The 21,730-nt window shown below is 41.8% G+C and overlaps 2 protein-coding genes across 5 annotated transcripts in view; one reads left to right on the plus strand and one right to left on the minus strand.

Moving 5' to 3' along the window:
• Positions 1-21,730, minus strand: part of ncor2 (nuclear receptor corepressor 2) — a 179,295-nt gene that overhangs the window by 119,188 nt on the left and 38,377 nt on the right. For all 4 annotated transcript variants that reach the window (XM_036578276.1, XM_036578273.1, XM_036578274.1 and 1 more), the window contains 2 exons: positions 5,262-5,461; positions 3,202-3,323 (listed from right to left, as the gene is read on the minus strand). In XM_036578276.1, the coding sequence (XP_036434169.1) occupies positions 3,202-3,323; positions 5,262-5,366 (227 nt within the window). In that variant the 5' untranslated portion in view covers positions 5,367-5,461. The remainder of the gene's footprint in view (positions 1-3,201; positions 3,324-5,261; positions 5,462-21,730) is intronic.
• Positions 5,898-8,769, plus strand: LOC118814025 (loricrin-like). The gene is made up of 2 exons (XM_036579696.1): positions 5,898-5,956; positions 7,025-8,769. The coding sequence occupies exons 1-2, from the start codon at positions 5,898-5,900 to the stop codon at positions 8,382-8,384; spliced, it is 1,419 nt and encodes a 472-aa protein (XP_036435589.1). The 3' UTR covers positions 8,385-8,769.

The following is a 21,730-nucleotide window of genomic DNA, read 5'->3' on the forward strand; positions in this document are numbered from 1 at the left end:
CATACAATTACCAAAAATGATTCCCAGTGCATCTCGATGCATCTCAAGGCATCTATTCTTTCATCTCTATAGACATGTATGCTTTATTTAACTTTAACTGACTGAATAAATGTTTTAATGAAAATTGCATATTAAATAATATAATACTGAGCAACTCAACATGCTTTAAGAACTATTTCACGTCTCTTCTGTGACTGCAAACGTGGCTGTTTCTTCCCTTTAAATGACGCACACAAAAGCAATTTATGTCTTAATAGCGCCATCTACTGGAGAGACTTCAGACTGCCATGTTGTGGAATGTATTCCTCTGCCTGATGCTTTCTGTGCAACACCAGAGCTGACACCCAAAAAGGGGAACCAAAACTGTAGTAATTTCAGCAGAGAGCAGCTTTTTTTGTGCTGTTTTTTTCATCAATAATGCAAAGCGGTATTGCAATTCATCTACATTTCCCAGCCTGTGGGGAAAGCAAGTATTATTTTCATAATTCATTTATTTTACAACTCATCTGAGACACCAGGACACTTAAGTCCTCAGCTGGTAAGCTACACTCTGGGAAACAAGCATATTTTTCAGTTTGCATGCTGCCGCTTTGCAGTTAAACTTCAGCAAACATCTGACTATCTGTGAATATCACTGAATTTGCCTGTTGGCCAGTTAGCGGTCTCCTGAGCTGCTTGTTGAAGAAGGCAGCTTGCCTATAAAGCTTGCATATGTTCACAATATCTTTGACTTGTATTTATATGTTTATTTCTCTAAAATGTACATAAATTTACAAGCAAAAGCCAGGTTATATGCTACACTTAAAGCAGGCTTTAGTATCAACGTTCTGTAAAGCCTGTCTAAGTTGGCAACTGCAGCAAAGAAAGGGCACATTTGTGGGCAGAACATGGATCGGCCTATCGCAACCGTTAAACTGATCACTCACTGAACGTGAAAGATCTCAGTGGTGTGCTTCCTGTATTGAGCTTAGAAATCCTGCCCTATATAAGTGCACTGTGTCTCAGTGTGCTGCCCTGTCTGCCTGCATTAGCCGGAGGGAAGCACTGTGCCAGTGCACGCTAAGCAGCTATTACGTAACACTTATGCAATACGTGAAATGCTTTGAAACTACGTGTCACTCCAAATATGAGATGGGGAAGTGAATCTGCAGCAGCGAGGCCCGGGAGAGCTACTGCACACAGAAGAAGGAAAGGCATATCACATCCACTCAGACAAAAACGATCTGAAAGTCTTTATACTGAGTTTCTGAGGAGAACGCCTTCAGCGGGATTGATTTTATCGTGCCGTGTTTTGCCCAGCCAGGGTCGCCTCAAGAGCATTAGACAAACAGCTATTCTTAAAGGAAATGAATGATGGATTTACGGCTGTTCTGTAGAGCCAGTTTCTCCTCTCTTATCACTGATGAAAAACCGCTGCTCCTGCATGAACTGTGGCTTTTGTAAAGTGTTCATCCATTCAAATGCGTGAGAGGCTCTTATAGAGAGTCTTTCATGCTGCGGTGGATTTCATTTCATTTTCTTTTAACCTCGAAATGCTAGGAAATCATAAGAGGAACCTTGTGTTTATTACGTCTCATCAATCTTGAAAGCAAGCGTGAAAACTTCTCGGCAGATTCTGAGAAATGTCTGCTCTCTGCAGTAACACAGTAATATAGTGGGGTGAGTTTATCAAAGAGTGGCCATGTAAGCTTCAGAAGAACCAACAACAACACAGCATCTTGAAAACATATACACACGATCAGGCATGACATTATGACCACCTCCTTGTTTCTACGCTCATTGTCCATTTTATCAGCTCCTACTATATAGGTGCACTTTGTAGTTCTACAGTTACAGACTGTAGTCCATCTGTTTCTCTGATACTTTGTTAGCCCCCTTTTACCCTGTTCTTCAGTGGTCAGGACCCCCACGGACCCTCACTGAGCAGGTACTATTTGGGTGGTGGATCATTCTCAGCACTGCAGTAACACTGACGCGGTGGTGGTGTGTTAGTGTGTGTTGCGCTGGTCTGAGTGGATCAGACACAGCAGTGCTGCTGGAGTTTTGAGGGAGTTTTGCTGCTGAAAATCGCTTCTGCACCTTTAAATTGTCATCCAGCCCCGCCCTCGATCGGCCAATTGTGCTTAAAAGCTCATATCAGTTGGTATCAGCCCCAAAAACACTGATCGGTCCATCAAAAACTGAGGCAAACTGGACTGGGAATAAGCTGGGCTGGGAATCACTACAGGTCCCATCAAGATATGATCCTACCTTTGTGATACGCCAGTATTTAAAAGCACAGAAACAAAACACTCATCTAAAAACTACATCATGGTAGAAATGGTTATTCCGCCTACTACTAAAAATCCTATTATGTTATGAACCCTGGTGTATTTCATCCTACTGTCTTTTTTCACGTTGCACATCAAGGCCTAACGGCAGTAAAATCACTTTACCGCAGCCTCTTGCGGCATACTGCTGTCTAAAACCCTCTGCCATAACCTGCCATTATCATGGAAAACTACCATGGAATGCCTCATGTTTTGAAATAAAGAGTTTATTATAGTATGTACACACTGTTAAAGTTTCAAATGTTTCATCATCCAGTCGTAAAACACAAAATCAGCCTGTTTTGAATTCACTGTTTTTGAGAGGTCACAAAAAAAAACATCTGTCAATTCCAGCCTACAGAAGCGTAGCTCACCTCAAACACACTGAAGTTATAATGAGTGTTTCAGACTAGACTGCTTTTAAAACGAGGCCTGTTACAGCACAGCTGATCAGGACCGAGCTCATTTACACTGAGTTGTATAAAAAAATTTGGGCACCCTTAATCAAAATAAACGTTTTGTAGATTTTCTAAGTTAATGCATCTTCTACAGCGAACACATTCCTGCATATTTTAATGCACAATTACTGTGCGTGTGATTTAACCGTTGGTGTTAATACTTGTACAAAACAACAGTATATCAGTGTTGAAGGCAGAGTGACAGAAACAGTCAATTCTAAGGGATAAAGAAGGGTTTGAAAAAAATGGCCATGGGAAAATGAATGATGACTTATTTTGATGCATACAACCACAGCAATATTATAAGTGGTCCTCAAGGGCAAAATAAAATACAGGAAAAATGTAGGATATGAGCGTATTAAAAAAATAGGACTCCAGTCCAGAGAGGGACACAGTTGCCTGTAGAACCGACCGTGTATGTGTGTGAACCCTACCTCTCGCTCCCGGGCTGGAACTCTGATAGCAACGACGGTCTGCGGCGGTGGGGCTGGGCCAGGGCTCCATGGGCCAGGTGGGAAGTGTAGTCCCGCGGGTGGAAGTCCACCATGCCAACATCCTGTTAGGCACACAAGACCACACACAGACGATGTAATACAGGCTTACATTCGCTCACGCTGTGCCAAACAGTGAGCGCAATGAGTGCACCTGCTCCAATGTGGCCCTGCTGGTACCGACATCAGCTAGCGTACAGTAGGAGCACACACAGGCCAAATGAAACAGGCCTGTATCTATTCTGCTACAGTCACCCATCTGTCTGTCCTGTACCAGCACAGGGCACTGACTGGAACAGGGCAATGAAAAAAAACAAAGCTGCTCATGTCCCTGAATCAACCTCCTGACCAGGCTACCGCCGCGAAAACAAAAACGGCAGTGTCCAATCGCTGCTGGCTGGCAGTCTGACAAACTGTGAACGCTTCCTCTCATAAAGAAATAAGTCTTACAGTAAAAAAGAGCAATAAAACTACACATAAAACACTGCAGGGCTATATAAACAGAACTGCATGTGTCACTGCACTAGAAATGGAAAGGCCATAGATTAATCCATTAGCCGGGTTAGCGTTTAGTATCTTACATCATAAGATCACCCGATTAGCCTGTAACCCAAGCTGCCCTCCTACAGCCAGATCGTTCACTGTGAATACAGGCCTGTTTCCCCATTCCTCGGTCGATCAGTCAAGACATTTAGCATGAAGCTTGCTTATTTAGTTTTGCACTGCAACTACACGGCTAATGTAGCTAATAGGCTTATGAACGTTATTAGTCCATAAATAATCATTAACTGACAAACAAAAATCAGACACAACCCATGAAATCATCAAACACAGCACTGCATTGCATATAAACAAGGCTTTAGGATTAACTGAATGAAAAAACGTGAGCTAACATGACAGATATAACATTAACATCACGTAGTTTACTCACTTACATTTACCACGTTTTCGTCATGGCCTGCGCTGGGCTAGCTTGAAGATCATAACCATAATTTAAATAATACTCAACAAAAAGTTGGCAGCTCACAGCTCTGAGGCTATTTTGTTATGGGACTAACTACTCAGACTGACCGTTAGCTCTTGGGGACACCTTTTTAGCCCTTGGGTCACCTTTTTAAATAACAATTGTTTATGTGAAATTGAACGTTTTAACTGAGCACTGGTCGAAAATGTATGTATTTGTTAGTAAGAAGTTAATCAAACACATCTCTAGAAGCTAACAAGTAAAAATTAGCAGTGGGGATTCACCAAGCATGCTTTTGAACTTGACAAATATGCTTCGACATTTTGGTACAGTGTAGCAGCAGCATCTAATTATAGCTCAAGTGCACTGACCTCGCTTTACATTATCTTCCTGTAAAATTACAACACGGATTACTCAAAATAAATTAGCTTATTGCCTGATTAGCTGAACTCATCCCTAATCAGTGCTGCACACTTAAATCACTACACTTGCCTCAAACTGTGAGGAGCTGTTAAGTATCCTTAAACAGACTTACTTGGACGAACAAATTTATTTGCATTTATAATCACTCCGTTTAATCTGCAACGTCATGAGTCATGAGCCTGAAGTCAGTTTCTTATTCACAAATGCTCCTGTTCCACCTTAAATTGTGCAGCAGGTACATTCTGGCACCTCAGGCACCATTTCAGGTGGAACAGGAAACTTCGAACAAGAAGCTGGCGAATGAGAAGCGACTTCAGCCTCGTAAAAAGTCAACCGTTGAGAGACATTTTACAAGAAACTCTTCTACTATTGAGGGAAAGTTTCCTGCCGGAGATGCGGGAAAAGCGATGGCTCTTCTTATTGTTTGGTTTGCTGACCCCTGACTTATCTGTCAAGTGGTCAAGTCGTATTCAGCGAGTGAAGGTTATAATGAGTGTTGTTCTCCACTTCGGAAAATGGCCGACATTTCAGAGAAGCCCAAAAGCTCTTATATGAAGCCGGTACGTCATACAAACAAACGGCTTTGAAAGCTCATGTTTCTGTGTGATGTGTGTACCGTGTGCGCGCGGGCCAGCTGCATGGGGAGGCCGGCGGGGTTTGGCAGGTGGCGAGCGTCCACAGCCCTGCGGCTCTGTGGCACCGACTGCGGGTGAGAGGACATGCTGATTACACAACTTCCTCTAAACACAGGATGTGGGCATAGCTGGGACGCACACGCTGTCCATTCTGGAGTACTGAGTTCTGACAGTCAACGACCTGGAGAGAAAAAAAAGAGAGAAGAGAGAGTTAAGATCAGGGCTGCAAATCTGACCTCACAGTGATTCAATTCAATTAGGAACCTATATGTACAAAAAGGCCAAAGAGTTTTCTGGCCTAAAACTGAGAATTCTTCACTAAACATTACTACATTAATCGACTAATATTCCAAAATGAATGCGACTAAATTGCCATCTTGCACCTTTTAAATGTCTGAAGTTAAAAATGACACTAATTCATGCACTCTTACTCCTCACACGAGTACACAGTCGACACAAACACATCAAATAGTCTTATAAATCTATCAAATATCGCTAGAAGTAGTGCAAAAGAAGTATTTCAGTGTGTTTATCACAACATAGACACATATTTTAATATTAAAACTGATTAATTTTTAATTAAGCAGTTGAATCACCACTTTTCAGACTGATACATCATGATGCACTTTTACAGCCCCGGTTACAGTGAGGATATGACTGTAACAGAGATGTTAACGTAAGACGTCGGTTAGGGACGTCGCTGTGACTGACGGTGTCTCTCCTGCACTCTGACCCGCTGCTGGATGTACACAAGGAGGAAAGAACCGCTCTCAGAGGAGAACAGAGAAACCCAGATCCTCAGAGAAGAGGACAGACCGACAGCTGCTCTGAGTTCACTCAGTGCGAGAGAGAGAGAGAGAGAGAGGAAAAATGTAAAAGAAAAGCAAGAGAAAAACAGTGAGAAGAAAGAGCGAGACGGCTTGTAGTAAACACCTGCTGATGGCAGGATAGAGGATGTGTCTGCTCTGTGTGAACAGATCACTGTATTCATTCCTCTCTCTCTCTCTCTCTCTCTCTCTCTCTCTCTGCCCTGTTGTGTACTGATGTGATCACTTAGATCATTTCCAGGTTCTGCGTACGCTCAAATAGGGGTGTAAACTGATTAGGAAATGATTCAGCGCATGATAAAATCTCACATATTCACCAAGGTCTGATTCAAAACGATTATTTCGGTATGAGTCAGTGAGTCAGTTTAAAAATACACTGAATACACAAACGTGACGGGATGAGACGTTTACACAGTAGTGGAAAACAGACAGAATTGATTTTGATGTTGGTACAAAGCCTGAGAACTGTATTTTTTGGGGGGGGGGAAAAGCTCAATTAATTAAACATTATTATTATTGTTATTATAATCAATTGTAAGAACAAAAACAACTGTACATTGTGGTGAACTGACATTCTATCAACTGTGGCAGAAAATGAAACTGCATTATTTGATCACCAAAGTTCACAAGCAACCAGTACCGATCAACTACCGACAGCAGCATGTTCATTAGTGATCTGTGCAACAACATCTACACAGTCATCATTTCTCTTCTTTCATGAGTGTAGGCTGGTTTATTGACGATGCTATCCTGCTGACTTAGCCAACACACAGGAATGCAGCGCTAACAGTCTGACACAGACCCGTCAGAGACGTCTAAGCAACCTGTGTTTACAATAGGCTTCTTCTACACAGCAGTTTCACATCACTGGTCTAATTAAGGTCAGAAAACTCAGCGTGTGGTTATTCTTGTTTAAGAGTGGTGGGTGTGGTTATTCTAGTGGAGGGGTTGGTGGGTGTGGTTATTCTAGTGGAGGGGTTGGTGGGTGTGGTTATCCTAGTGGAGGGATTGGTGGGTGTGGTTATTCTAGTGGAGGGGTTTAGTGGGTGTGGTTATTCTAGTGGAGGGGTTGGTGGGTGTGGTTATCCTAGTGGAGGGTTAAGTGGGTGTGGTTATTCTAGTGGAGGGGTTAGTGGGTGTGGTTATTCTAGTGGAGGGGTTAGTGGGTGTGGTTATTCTAGTGGAGGGGTTGGTGGGTGTGGTTATTCTAGTGGAGGGGTTGGTGGGTGTGGTTATCCTAGTGGAGGGTTTAGTGGGTGTGGTTATCCTAGTGGAGGGATTGGTGGGTGTGGTTATTCTAGTGGAGGGGTTGGTGGGTGTGGTTATTCTAGTGGAGGGGTTAGGGGGTGTGGTTATTCTAGTGGAGGGGTTGGTGGGTGTGGTTATTCTAGTGGAGGGGTTGGTGGGTGTGGTTATTCTAGTGGAGGGGTTGGTGGGTGTGGTTATCCTAGTGGAGGGTTAAGTGGGTGTGGTTATCCTAGTGGAGGGTTAAGTGGGTGTGGTTATTCTAGTGGAGGGGTTGGTTATTCTAGTGGAGGGGTTGGTTATTCTAGTGGAGGGGTTAGTGGGTGTGGTTATTCTAGTGGAGGGGTTGGTGGGTGTGGTTATTCTAGTGGAGGGGTTGGTGGGTGTGGTTATCCTAGTGGAGGGTTAAGTGGGTGTGATTATTCTAGTGGAGGGGTTGGTTATTCTAGTGGAGGGGTTAGTGGGTGTGGCTATTCTAGTGGAGGGGTTGGTTATTCTAGTGGAGGGGTTGGTGGGTGTGGTTATCCTAGTGGAGGGGTTGATTATTCTAGTGGAGGGTTTAGTGGGTGTGGTTATCCTAGTGGAGGGTTTAGTGGGTGTGGTTATCCTAGTGGAGGGGTTGGTGGGTGTGGTTATGCTAGTGGAGGGGTTGGTGGGTGTGGTTATCCTAGTGGAGGGGTTGGTGGGTGTGGTTATCCTAGTGGAGGGGTTGGTGGGTGTGGTTATTCTAGTGGAGGGGTTGATTATTCTAGTGGAGGGTTTAGTGGGTGTGGTTATCCTAGTGGAGGGTTTAGTGGGTGTGGTTATGCTAGTGGAGGGGTTGGTGGGTGTGGTTATCCTAGTGGAGGGGTTGGTGGGTGTGGTTATGCTAGTGGAGGGGTTGGTGGGTGTGGTTATTCTGGGGTTGGATTCCCATTACTATGTTATTTTCATTTTATATGCATTATATTTTTTCTTTATCTTCTTGGTGTATCTGTTTATGCTTACTTGTCCTCCTTTATGAATAAATTACAAATAAAAATAAAGATTTAATAGTCCTCTGATTAGCGGGGAAAGTGGTGGGCATGTTAAAAAAAAAAAAAGAGAGAGAGAAGAAAATCTGAACAGCCTGTTGAATCACAGCCCTGTTTTTTGAAAGGAAAATATGCCAAAAATGCAGAGACTTCACGATCCACAAGTCCTGGAATGAAATACACAGTGACAAGCAGACCTCACACATATGCTAATTGGCAAAGAAAAAGCAGGTTTGTTTATTTGGTCTCCTTTAAGTCTCTAAACCAACTGAAGTTCTTCCCAAACTCATCCACTACATTTCACACTGTTTTTCTCTCCAGCTCAGGGTGGCACTTGTTGCTAAGCGACCCAACAAATTTTCAAGTTCGGCTCTAAATTCTGTCGCGTTATCGCTTTCGCTAATTATGACTGTTTGCCATCCAACATGTAAAAAACAACAACAACAGACGGATGCCAAACCCATCAGATATCTTCTCCAGTCTCAGAGGTTCTCGGGTGCCTGATCATTTGCAGTAACTTAGACGCGTTTCCAAATGTTTATACTGCCTGGAAGCTCAACCAGGGGTGGGCAAAATGACGATACTCATCACTATCATGACAAACTGGATCACAACAGCGTGTTTTTTTATGGCTAAAATGTGAATATCAGTGTCAGCACTTAAAGAACAAGGATATAATGCAGGTTTATTTCAAAGACAGCATATTTAATCCTTTTTAAATAAAAGTAGTGCAGTGAGTGTTGTAAATAAAAGTAGCGCAGCGAGTGTCGTAAATAAAAGTAGCGCAGTGAGTGTCGTAAATAAAAGTAGCGCAGTGAGTGTTGTAAATAAAAGTAGTGCAGTGAGTGTCGTAAATAAAAGTAGTGCAGTGAGTGTCGTAAATAATAGTGCAGTGAGTGTCGTAAATAAAAGTAGTGCAGCGAGTGTCGTAAATAAAAGTAGTGCAGTGTGTCGTAAATAAAAGTAGTGCAGTGTGTCGTAAATAAAAGTAGTGCAGCGAGTGTCGTAAATAAAAGTAGTGCAGTGAGTGTCGTAAATAAAAGTAGTGCAGTGAGTGTCGTAAATAATAGTGCAGTGAGTGTCGTAAATAAAAGTAGTGCAGCGAGTGTCGTAAATAAAAGTAGTGCAGTGTGTCGTAAATAAAAGTAGCGCAGCGAGTGTCGTAAATAAAAGTAGTGCAGCGAGTGTTGTAAATAATAGTGCAGTGAGTGTCGTAAATAAAAGTAGTGCAGCGAGTGTCGTAAATAAAAGTAGTGCAGTGTGTCGTAAATAAAAGTAGCGCAGCGAGTGTCGTAAATAAAAGTAGTGCAGCGAGTGTTGTAAATAATAGTGCAGTGAGTGTCGTAAATAAAAGTAGTGCAGTGAGTGTCGTAAATAATAGTGCAGTGAGTGTCGTAAATAAAAGTAGTGCAGCGAGTGTCGTAAATAAAAGTAGTGCAGTGTGTCGTAAATAAAAGTAGTGCAGCGAGTGTTGTAAATAAAAGTAGTGCAGTAGCTCTACTTTAAGTAAATGTTGAAAATCTATGGATTCATAGCTTTTAAAACGTTTTGTATTTTTGTCTGTTCCCAGCTTTCCAACACATGCATCGAGAAAATGTCCTGATGTATCATGATGTTATATTTTTGCCCACCCACTTACATCAAACACTTACAGCATGTATGACCTGCTCTTATAGAGTGACTGCGGAAAGTGTGTGGACCTCCTCCATGTGTGTTTGTGGTGGTACAGCAGCATATGAGAGAGTAGCGTTGCACCAACACCGGCATTTAAACGAATATCAGTATCGGTGATTGGGATACCGATACATATGACCGATACCACAGATCAATTTCTGATGCGTACATGCGCGCCAGAGGACAGAACTTGCTCAAGGCAAAATGCAGTAAAAATGCTCAAAATGCTAACAGAGCCGCTTACCTGTCACTCGTCTGCCACTTTATGTTCACTTACAGTCCGAGTTATCGTTATTAAAAGAGCGGAAGGAACCGGTGGCGTAGTGATAGCATTTAGCCTTTAGCATAGCAGCCCACTAGTCGGGCCTGTGCGTCCACTAGCCCCGTCTGCGGTGCGCCTCCGTCGGTCAGCAGCACCACTTAGCAGCGGGGTCTCGTGGCCCGCCGCTTCAACCAAGTCACAAAAAACACTGATATTTACTGAACTGACGCTCAGAGAAGCAACAGGAGTGAACAAGTTGCATGTATGAGAAAAAAGACTTAAGAAATTTGGATCTGAAACAAAATTCAACTCCGTTTTTGAGCCAGAGAAGCTGCTGTGTGCCGATGTGTAAACACCACAGGTTTATCTGTACACTGCTCAGCTCTGTTTTTCACTGTTTTGCATAATAAACGTATAAATATGCTAGAAAAAAGATAGGAAATACTAAATATATACAGTAAATCAACAAAATAAGTTTTCTTTAGCATCTAAAAATTATAATCCAACAAGTAAACGCCTTCTAGCCAAGCTGAGTGCGTTCTATATGTGACATATTTTACCAAAATAAAATATATTTAAATGTAATTGCATAAATATCAGGACTTATAGGTGAGTTAGGATCAGGTATCGGTATCGGAAGGGAAAAAGTGGTATCGGTGCATCTCTATGAGAGAGAGCAGCTGGAGAAAGTGGTGTGCGCTGCCTCCTAAATCATGGGTTGTGAACTTCCATCCGCTGCTTCTCTACACACCAAAAGGATGGAAAAAAGCAGTAAAAGTGTATGCAGACAGTTCACACCCCACACAGAACCTTTTTAAAGAGCTCCCTTCCGGCAAAAGATTTCAAAGCATCTTATGTAGAACATCTCCGTTTCCGCTATCAGACCTTTGAACTCCACTCCACAATCTTAACCTTGTTTATTTTACGTCGATGCTTGTTATTATTATTGAGACTGTATGTTTTGTGTATGAGTGTATATTGTTTGTGTGTCTGAGCAGCACCAAAAGAAATTCCCAGTCAAGTACCGACTGATAAAGTATTAAACCTTTACGTGATTAAACATTTTGTACATTTTATACAGGAACTGTGTTTCTGTATTTTTTTTTTTTACACTATAAACTTTATTATAAGCCCTTTATCTATCACTTATCTCCTCACTGTCTATTAATAAACAGGTATAGTCATCAACTCAAACTCTGAAAATACTGGAAAATTCAACAACCCCTGCAGAAACTCAGTCCTGTAGTGTAGTATAAATCATTTCCTCAGCTCTGTGTGGTTAAAGTTCAGTCTGAAAGCTGCCCTCTCTCCTCCTGCCTGTTCCACTAAAGCTGATCTCTCTTCCCCTTTCCTCCTCCTACTCTGTTTTTACTACACAGAGAGGGGCACGCCACCGGCCCACTTCCTTCCTGCAGCTCAGACTCATTTACACACAAAAACGTGGGCTCATTTTAGGCTCACTGATCTCTGAGAGCACGTGTTTATGGATTTAGGGCTGCACGATATGGAGAGATTACTAGATGCACCGATATGTTTTGTGGGTTGATACTGATTCTGTCAATGCCAATATATTCCACTGGGACTAAATAACAAAGTGCATAATCAAATAACGGTTTAAAGCATTGGACAAATCTAAGAATGCGTCCACTGAATGATGAATCTGATTCAGATATGATTCCGATATCATTGAGCATCCCTAGAAATAACATACTGCGATTCTATTGCTATATACACTGAGATAGTGAGACGCCCGCCAGTATTCAATCAGCACTATTATGTGCCACGGCTAAAGAACAGCTTGAACCAAATAAACAAAATGCTTCAAATTTGTTGGAAAACATTTGTTGTTATTTGCAATGTACCTTAACTTGCTAGCTGTGTTATTGGTGTCATGGGTGCTGTAGGTGTGACCAGTTTAACAGCTTGAGGGCAGAAACTGTTAAACCTGGCGGTTCACGCTGTATTGCATTAAAAAGAAAAGCTGTTTAGTCCAATTAATGATTCTTCCACCTGAAAAATGACTGTTTCCATCCAGATGTGGTGTATATTGTTTATCATCATCAAAAGGCTTAAAAATGGAAAAAAAAAAAAGAAAAACATTTTTTAGCCATGCTGCCTTTTCCTACACACATGCAGCAATGCAACACACACCCTCGCATCGCATAAAGAGAGATTATTCTGCACTTTAATGTTAACATCCTGCAGCAGCAGATTAGAGTTTGAGGTTGGAAAGGACAAGAAAAGAGCAGACGTCAGCAAATCTCTCTGTAAAAGCACAAAGCTATAAATACACACAGGTGTCTAAAGGAACATCAGAACACACACACACACACACACACACACACACACACACACACACTTCACAGATTTGTCTGAGCTAAGCAGATTTAACACAAAGGCTCAAGCTGCAGTGTCAAAGCAAGAGCACACAACTTCGTACTACAGGTTACCTAAGGCCACCGTCCCGACCAGAACCACAAACACTGAGTATTTTGAGCTACTTTATCTCACATTTATCATTAAACACATTTTCCAAAACGTTATGCCTTAATATCAGGAGATGATGAGCTCTAATCCCACGTGTGGCGCATCAAAAAATGGCACTAACTATTGATTTTCCGCTGTATTATCAGCAGATACATATAATGCTGCGAGTGCTTAATATCGGCCGATATTATCGACTTTATCGGCCCGGCCTTATGTCTGATTCATTAATTCAGCTATCTTCGAGAGAGAGAGACCGACCCTATATCTTACAGCCTGGCCCAGGACCAGTTCACAAAGGTAACATACTAAAGAGAACCACACAAGAAAAAAAAATAAATAACTAATAACTAACAGCTAATAACTAATAAACTGTCCCTACATGGCACTGCAGTCTGAGTGGATTTGGTTACCATGGATGGGTACGTGGGGGTGGGGGTGAAGAAAAAGGAGGACGAGGCAAAGAGAGAATGAATTTGACGAGAAAGACTGAAGACGAGAAAAAAAAGAGAAAGAGAAGACAAGAAGACAAAGGAGACAGAAAAAGAGAAAAACGAAGGAGAGTGAGAGAGACAAGAGGAAAAAAAGGAGAAAAAAGGACGAGACTGCAGAAAAAGAAAAAGAGTGAGAGAGAGAAGAAGAGTGAAAAGAGAGGCAAATGAAAAAAGGTATAGAAAGAGAGAGAGCGAGAGAGAGAAAGGAGGACAGAAAAGGAGAGGAGAGAGCCAGAGAGGAGGAGATGAAAGAGAGGAGAGAAGAGAACAGAGAGAGATACAGAGAGATGGATTAAAACCACTCAAAGGTTTGGAAAGAAAAGAACTCCTGTGGATCGAGAGAAAGACGTCTGTGTGAAGAACGTGTGAAGAAAGTGTGTGTATGGAGGGAGGGAGGGAGGGAGGGAGAGAGAGAGAGAGAGAGAGAGAGAGAGAGAGAGAGAGAGAGAGAGAGTTATAGGGAGGATAAAGAGCGGCTGGTCTGCAGACAGGAGGGGAAACACACTCCCTCTGGCACTGATACACACACACACACACACACACACACACACACACACACACACACAGAGCTTTGGCTGCCTGCCAGCAGCAGGATGAACTCACTCACCCCTCTCTCTCTCTCTTTCTCTCTCTCCCCCTCCCACCCCATCCCCCATCCCCCATCCCCATCCCTCCATCAGCCGTTTTCTCTTTCACAGCTCTGCGCTGCACTCACTCACTCTCAATCCCCCCCAGAGGACCAGACAGACCTTTACAGATACTTCTCTCTCTCTTTCACTCTCGTTTCATCTCTCTCCCTCCTCTTTCCACCCCCCACCCCCCCCCTCTCATACTCACATAGTACGGCTGCACAATCTATTGCATAATATAACTAGGTCACCATTGATTCACCAGCGCAGTTTTAATATTTTGCTGTTAGTGCCGGGCAAAACTCATAAAACTGAGTACCATGAAAATTACCCAGTATATCACTGTACTGCGGTTTCAGATGATACAGCAGTAATAGAGTTAATAATGTAGCATTAATTGGGTTAATGAGGCCATTCTTCCTGAATGCTGCCACTCTTACTACATACACTGTTAGAAATAAAGGTTCTGTGCTGGTACATTTTTCATTCATCCAGGTACAAACAATGTAGATGTTCCCTCAAAGGTACTACAGTGGTTTTAAGGTCTGATTGTGAACCTTAAATAGGTTTTTCCAGGTGAAAAGTGGGAATTTGTACCTTTTTAAAACAGAACAATAAAGGACAAAGCCTGGAGATGAGACGGGGTGTGTGGAGTCAGTGTGGATTATGGTACAGTTATGTTCCCTGGCTAAAGATGTACCACCCCAGTGACAGTCTACTACCCTTCTTCCTGAGAGTGCACTGTAAAATAACATCGCACTAACCTGACACAGCTTGTTTAGCTCGGACTGTTTTGTTCTGATTTCTGAAGCACCCAGCGGGTGTGTTTTCAAACAATGGAAATACCTTTGGGGTTGGAGTGTCCAGAAATGACCATCTAACATCAGTACCTGACCTCATTAATACGCTTATGGCCTAAATGCAATCAAATCCTCACAGCAATGTTCCAACATCTACAGTAAAGCCTTCCGACAAGAGTAGATGCTGTTACTGCAGCAAAGGGGAACAAACTCCCTGTTAACACGTTTCATTTCAGAGGAAACGCTGGATGAGCTGGTGTCTACAGACTTCCTGATAAATGTAGCAGGAGGGCTCACAGCAAGCGGCATACAGACTCGAAAAGTAGAACCGCTTACTTTGTGAGCTGCTGTTGTTTGCTGAGAATAAGATCTGATGATGGGATTTGTGGGTAACTGAGGTTACTAGCCCCACCCACTAATTTCTAAAGTAGGTGAATTAATGTATGTATACTATTTTAGTCAAAATATTGCAGGCAAATGCACCTAAATATATATATATATATATATATATATATATATATATATATATATATATATATATATATATATATATATATCGCTGTTCTCAGAAGAAGCTCTCTCCAAAATGGTAACTTTACAAGTGAAGGAAAAAATCTACTTTTAATGTAAGTCAATGGAACCAGACTTTTTTCCAAGTCATTTTGGGCCGTTTCTTTTAGTCTATTCATCATGACATTTACACAAAATGTATGTCAAAAACTGAAAAACATCAAAAATGGAGATACAAAGTTTTCTTCTGACAAAAGCAATTCATATATATATATATATGAATTGCAACAGTGTTGTGATTGCAACAGTACAATCACTACTATTTTGTCCACCTCATGCAACTCGAACAAACACCATGTACTGAAGAGAGCCAAGGGAGATAAGAAGCACTTATCACTTATCAGTTCCAATGTCCAATGTTACAGCCAAATTGGATGACGGCCGTTTTTTTATTTGTTTACCTTTTTTCAACACTTTATGTGCTAAACGATCACATGAAACGCTGTACTTTGTAAAAACAAAGCTGCAACATAAACTATTTTCATGATTTGCTCTTTAAACTGACATTTAAATTCTGAAATGGAGAATCAGTTGCCTGTTTTAAATCTGTTTAAATACCATGAATCAAATAAAAAGCTTCAACAAAAGTAAGAGGAAACACCTTAGCACACTGCGTCATGCATTACTATGGTAAGACTTTGGTACAGGTGTGACAGCAGCGTTCAAATACACAGTGAGAGCACTCACCTGCCTCACTTTATTTACCTTTAAAACAACACAGACTGGCGAAAATAATTTAAAACAAGTAACTTGGTCATTAAAATAGCCAAAGTGCACACGTGGAACACGAATTCTGATTGTGGATGCCGAGTAATAAGTGCTTTGCTATTAGCGTCCCCCATATTTCAAGCTCAAACACTCCTCTTCAATTAAAAGCTGACAGCTCTCTCCTCCTCACACCCACACGCAGCAAGAGAAACACTGACTGCTTTATTGCGAGTGATTCCGACATCATTCTCCGTTTAGAAGCCTTCCAGCCTGGATCCTAATCACTGAGCTAATTATGTGAAAAACCACACAGCACACAAGAGCAATAAAAAAAAAAGGCATAAAAATAAATAAATAAATAAATAAAATAACAACAACAGATGCACTCGAGCTGGAGCTAATGAGCTGAGGTGAGATCAGCTCTCTCTCTCTTTCTTCTCTCTCTCTCTCTCTCCCTCCCTCTCTCACTCTGACTGCATGATTGCGGACGCTACTGAGTGATTTAAGGCCTCAGTCAGAAACAGTGCCATAAACACTGCAGGGCATGTCCCATGTTTACTAACACAACACCACACACTGTGTTTTGGTGGTGAGGGTGTTATTCAAAAGCCGCTGCTACTGCGACGATATTAAAATCTGAACCACAGCTGGCAGCCATTTCAGATGTGTTTTAAAGGAACAGTTCGAAAAATCAACACACAGTTTTACTGTCTTATTCCGAATGTAGTCGATCAGCCGAGACACGTTTGTCTGAAGTCTACTAGTAACGTGATGCGAATAAACAATATTCATACATTATTTTTCTTATCAGAATTACACCCATTTCACACCAGACGCGACGCTGCATTCATCTTACTCTGGAACCACTACACAGCACTTGTTATTTCACAATGGACACAAGCAAGAACGGTAGCTGTTTGTGTTGCGTTTTCACGTCATTGATTCTTTAGGTAATAATAAAATAATCCTCCTTTACAGTGAAATAAAGCTCTGCTGATCATTCAACACAGTTTACTAATAAATGGTCTTAAACGCTGGAGTTAATGTAGAACTAGAGAACTTGTAGATAATTCCACCTTTAACCCTGAAGGTTGGCGCACAGACTTCTGGTCACACAGCAACCCAGACAACAATCTGGCCCAGCTAGTAGCTAATGAAAAGGCTAATCTGGAGATTAATTGACTTATTTGCATTTATATTCACTCCAGCTGGTTTCCTGATATGTTTAATCTGCAACCAGAAACTGTCGAACGCTAAAAAGTCATGAAGCTGAAGTCGCTTCTCATTCGCCAGCTTCTTGTTTTGTTAAATTTTCCCGTTCCACCTTAAATGGTGCAACAGTTAGCTACATAGTTAGCTACATTCTGAAGTCTCAGGCACCATTTAAGGTGGAACGGGAAAATAGAGTAAGACGCTGGCGAATGAGAAGCGACTTCAGCCTTGTAAAAGTCAAACGTTGAGAGACATTTTACAAGAAACTGTTTACTTTTGCGGAAAAGTTTCCTGCTGGAGATGCGAGAAAAGCAGCTATAGCTGAGCTAAAGCTCAAAGTAAGTCTGCATTTTCTTTTATGCTGCATTTGTAGCCCATTCTAGGACATTAGCACATACTGAGACATATTTACAGCCAAGATGGTGTAATGTTACTTAATAAAATTGATATGAAATGCTGTGGCTACGGTGGCTAGATCTCCTTGATACTTGACAAAATGGCTCTTCTTAACACTTGGCTTGCCTACCCTGTCCTAGATTGTACAGTACAGCACAGACATTACATTTATTAACAGTTTTGCTTACAAACTGCTGGCATGCCGCACACAGCACACTTTATACAAACCAGACGCAACAGGATTTTTTTTTTTTAAGATTGCAAAAAACAAACAAATAAAATATCTCTGAGAGCAAAAACAATCCTTTGCTCTATACAAAGCAGGCAAACAGTGAGAGAGAGAAGGTTTCTTTCCATCCTTGAGGAACAAAAGGAGTGTGGAGAGCTTCTCAGCTTGGCTCTACATTACTCTGCTACCTGTGAGCTAACCGAGCTTCACAGCTCCAGTGCAAAACTAAAGAAACAATCAGCAGACGCCAACCGTCTCTACCACATTTGGACTAGAGGGGTAGGAATGTAGAACAGCAGAAGAGCAGAGAAGCAGTTCTTAGCAAGGCTTTCTAGATACATACCTGACATTCTGACCACAGAATACCCCTAAAACAACTGCTAAGTGTTAAACAGTAAATGTAAGCAGGTTCCCCATGTCAGCTTTTTCGGTTTCACAGCTCCGTCCTCATTTCAGAACAACTGAGACGCAAGAATTCGAGCTTTCAAATCTGTTCCCCAAAGCAGCTGCTTATGCAATTAGGCCGACCACTTATGAACCAACAACACGTCCACAAACTACCGTTTGGGCTCCACAGCCACTCTGGTATTCAGCTCCAGTGGGAAAACAACTCAGTAGCTTTCATTTGGGTTATTTAACACACTCACACACACACACACACTTCAGCGCTCTCTCAGTAAGCACATGATCCATCTCCCAGTGAAGCAGCACTGTCAGACCACTACGGCTTTTCATTCATCGGCCTCAGGCCTGCCAAATGGCCCAGTAACATTCCCATTCTCTCTCACACACACACACACACACACACACACACACACACACACACACACACACAAATACAGCTCCTTCCTGAAAGAACGCCGAATTGCCTGAGGAATTAGTCAGCCATTATCATCAGTCATTATCTTACAATGGAATAGCATTAACCAGGCATGCCGCGTACTGTATTCACACTCTCACACACCCTTAAAATAACACCTTCATCTATTAGGGATGTGTGTTTCGACTAATTTTGATAGGAGCGTCCGCAAGTGTTAAATAACGGATAATCGGTTACATGAAAGGAAGGAAATATTAACCGGGCTGAAGGCTTATGTTGTGACATTTTAAATAAAATACTGTTTATATTATGTGTTAGCATCTATATGTTAATAGAATTTGAAGGAAAAGGCATACTTTACTTTTTAACGTATATATACATACACATGCAGTATTACTGACATAAATATATTAATATATAAAAAAAACCTTTCCCATACAGGGGGGTGCAAGCCAATAGGCACTGTGTATTGTATACAAGTAAATTTCATGTTAAACGAGTGATACCAGGAATAGTTCCTATAGTTCTATATAATTTGACCTTCCAAAAAACTCTCGAAAGAACCTTGTTTGGCTGGTCTACATTGGACGAAGATGAAGGTAGCTTCTTACCTGAATTCTCCATTTCACCATAGAACAGTGCAGCACTTACTGTGCCGCCTGAGGGAAATTCAAATAAGAAGCTACTACAGCTTCGTCTCCCTTGGACAGACGACTAGCCGAGCAGTTCGAAATGGAGGCTCGAGCTGGAAAAGGCGTTCCTCTTCTGTTCAGCTTTCCAATCGAGTGCAGTTATGACAGGTTAAGAGTGGTTGACTGTACGATGACTGTGTGATGGCTCAACTACACTAAGACTCGCCCCAATGTCTGTTACTGGAGCGAGGAGAAAACGCGAGTCGCAGCAGGAATCAAACTGTCTGAACAGGTCAAATAAGTAACACCAACAAGGATGCTCAGCTTCTAACATCCACAGAGGTGTAGAGTCCTGCATCCGGTTATTTGCTGGGAGTGACTGAGCCACATTAGGAAATCTCCTCTCGCTCATTCCAACCAGAAGGTAAGAGCTACACGCTACCGAAAACACCTGACGGGCTGTAAATGAACTTGTAAAGCTCAGTTAGTTAAATTTTGAGGACTTATAGTCCAGGATTTTTCCCGCTTTTATTATTATGAGGCATAATAACACACGAGTTTGACAAATGTGCATGTGCAACATGTAATATAGCCTATATCTTGCAGTTTTGTTTATATATTTAAGACTGTCGTCTTTTGGGAGGAAAAAAGTATCAAACAGCAAAAACTGATTTTATATCAGTTACGACGGATTCACTCTTATAGAAGTGGAGAACGCAAAACGCTTTCTGCTCAGGGGTCTCCATGTCCTGACGGACTGAAGGGGCCATCTTCTGGTGACTGTCAGAAACTCTATGACCCCCTCTTTCAATTGGATTGTGATTGGTTCCTAAACGCCTCACAGTTTAAAAATATGGCGCTTTGAAATCAGATGAATCTTTTAGAATCACCCTGTGTGTTTGTGTGTGTGTGTGTGTGTGTGTGTGTGTGTGTATATATATGAATAAAAAAAAAATATATATATATATATATATGAAATATATGTGAGGCGTCTAGGAACCAATCACATACCAATTGAAAGAGGGGGTCATAGAGTTTCTGACAGTCACCAGAAGATGGCCCCTTCAGTCCCGTCAGGACATGGAGACCCCTGAGCAGAAAGCGTTTTGCGTTCTCCACTTCAATAAGAGTGAATCCGTCGTAACTGGGCAACGTGATTGCATTTTCCTTACAAGATCACGTCTGGACTTATAGTCCAGAAGTTTCTGTAGGGGTTTTGATGAACCAACATTCATACAATCCAACAGAAGTAAACGGTTTGGTCTAATTAATGCAGGCCGGGTATTAACTGTGTCATCACTGATTCATCTCACAACAGCAATGTACTGCTGCACAATCACAACAACGCATTTCGTCCTTATCGTCCATCATGTGCACGTCTCTCTCACTCCTCTCTCCCCTTCTGTTCAGTCTGGTGCCCTGGCCATTGTTCATCCAGACCTTTGACACGTGGTGGTCACTCAGGGTCAGAGTTCAGAGCAGCTGTCTGACCTTTTGTTACTGGCTCTGTATAAACGCTCAGAACTCTTTTCCCTCCAAATCTACAAACCAAACTCTCACCTACACTCTACAGCACATGTGTCAGACTCCACTCCTCGTTGGCCAAAACACTGCAGACTTCAGCACACTGCCTCATTAAACACACCTGATTCAGCTCATCAGCTGATCAGTAAGGCCTTCATGAACTGAATTCAGAGCGGTAGATGAAGGTAAACGCTAATCTCCGCAGCACTGTGGCCAGGAAGGTCCCCGGTTTGACATGCCTGCTCTACAGTAAAGACTGATTTACACTTTCGCAAAGACACATGAAAACAATTCAGGAAATCAAGGCATTTCACCACAGTTCAATTCAATTATGCTGGTACAAATATTCTCTACGCTGAGTAGGTACTACAGCAGTGGAAAATGGACAATAAAAACATTACACAAAGCTCGAAAACAGCTGGAGAGCCGTGCAAAAGAGAAAGTGATATGCTGCATTTTAACACTAACACAAATGAACACCACATTGAGATGTGATGTGTGCAATTGTTATGTGTGTTAACCATCTCCAAAGCTCTTCTCATGGAGCCCAGTATATGCTAAGAGGTGCACGGATCAATCATTTTATATTACATATTTAAGCTAGCACTGAATTTAAGCAGGCTGTGAATTTAATGTGGAACTGCATTTAGGGGAAGCAATGAATTTAAGGTGGCATTGTATTTAAGATATCAGTAAATTTACGGTGGCAGTTCATTTAAGGAGGCAGTGAATTTAAGTTAGGATTACATTTAAGGTGGGCGTGAATTTAAGGTGGAACTGCATTTAAGGTAGCAATGAATTTAAGGCTGCAGTGGGTTTAAGGTATTTGTAAACTGAAGGTGGTAGTATATTTAAGGTGGCAGTGAATTCAAAGTGGCAGTGTATTTAAGATATCAGTAAATTTAAGGAGGCAGTGAATTTAAGTCAGGAT

The sequence above is a fragment of the Colossoma macropomum genome, unplaced genomic scaffold (genome assembly GCF_904425465.1).
Source record: "Colossoma macropomum unplaced genomic scaffold, Colossoma_macropomum, whole genome shotgun sequence".
In the NCBI taxonomy this organism is placed as follows: domain Eukaryota; kingdom Metazoa; phylum Chordata; class Actinopteri; order Characiformes; family Serrasalmidae; genus Colossoma; species Colossoma macropomum.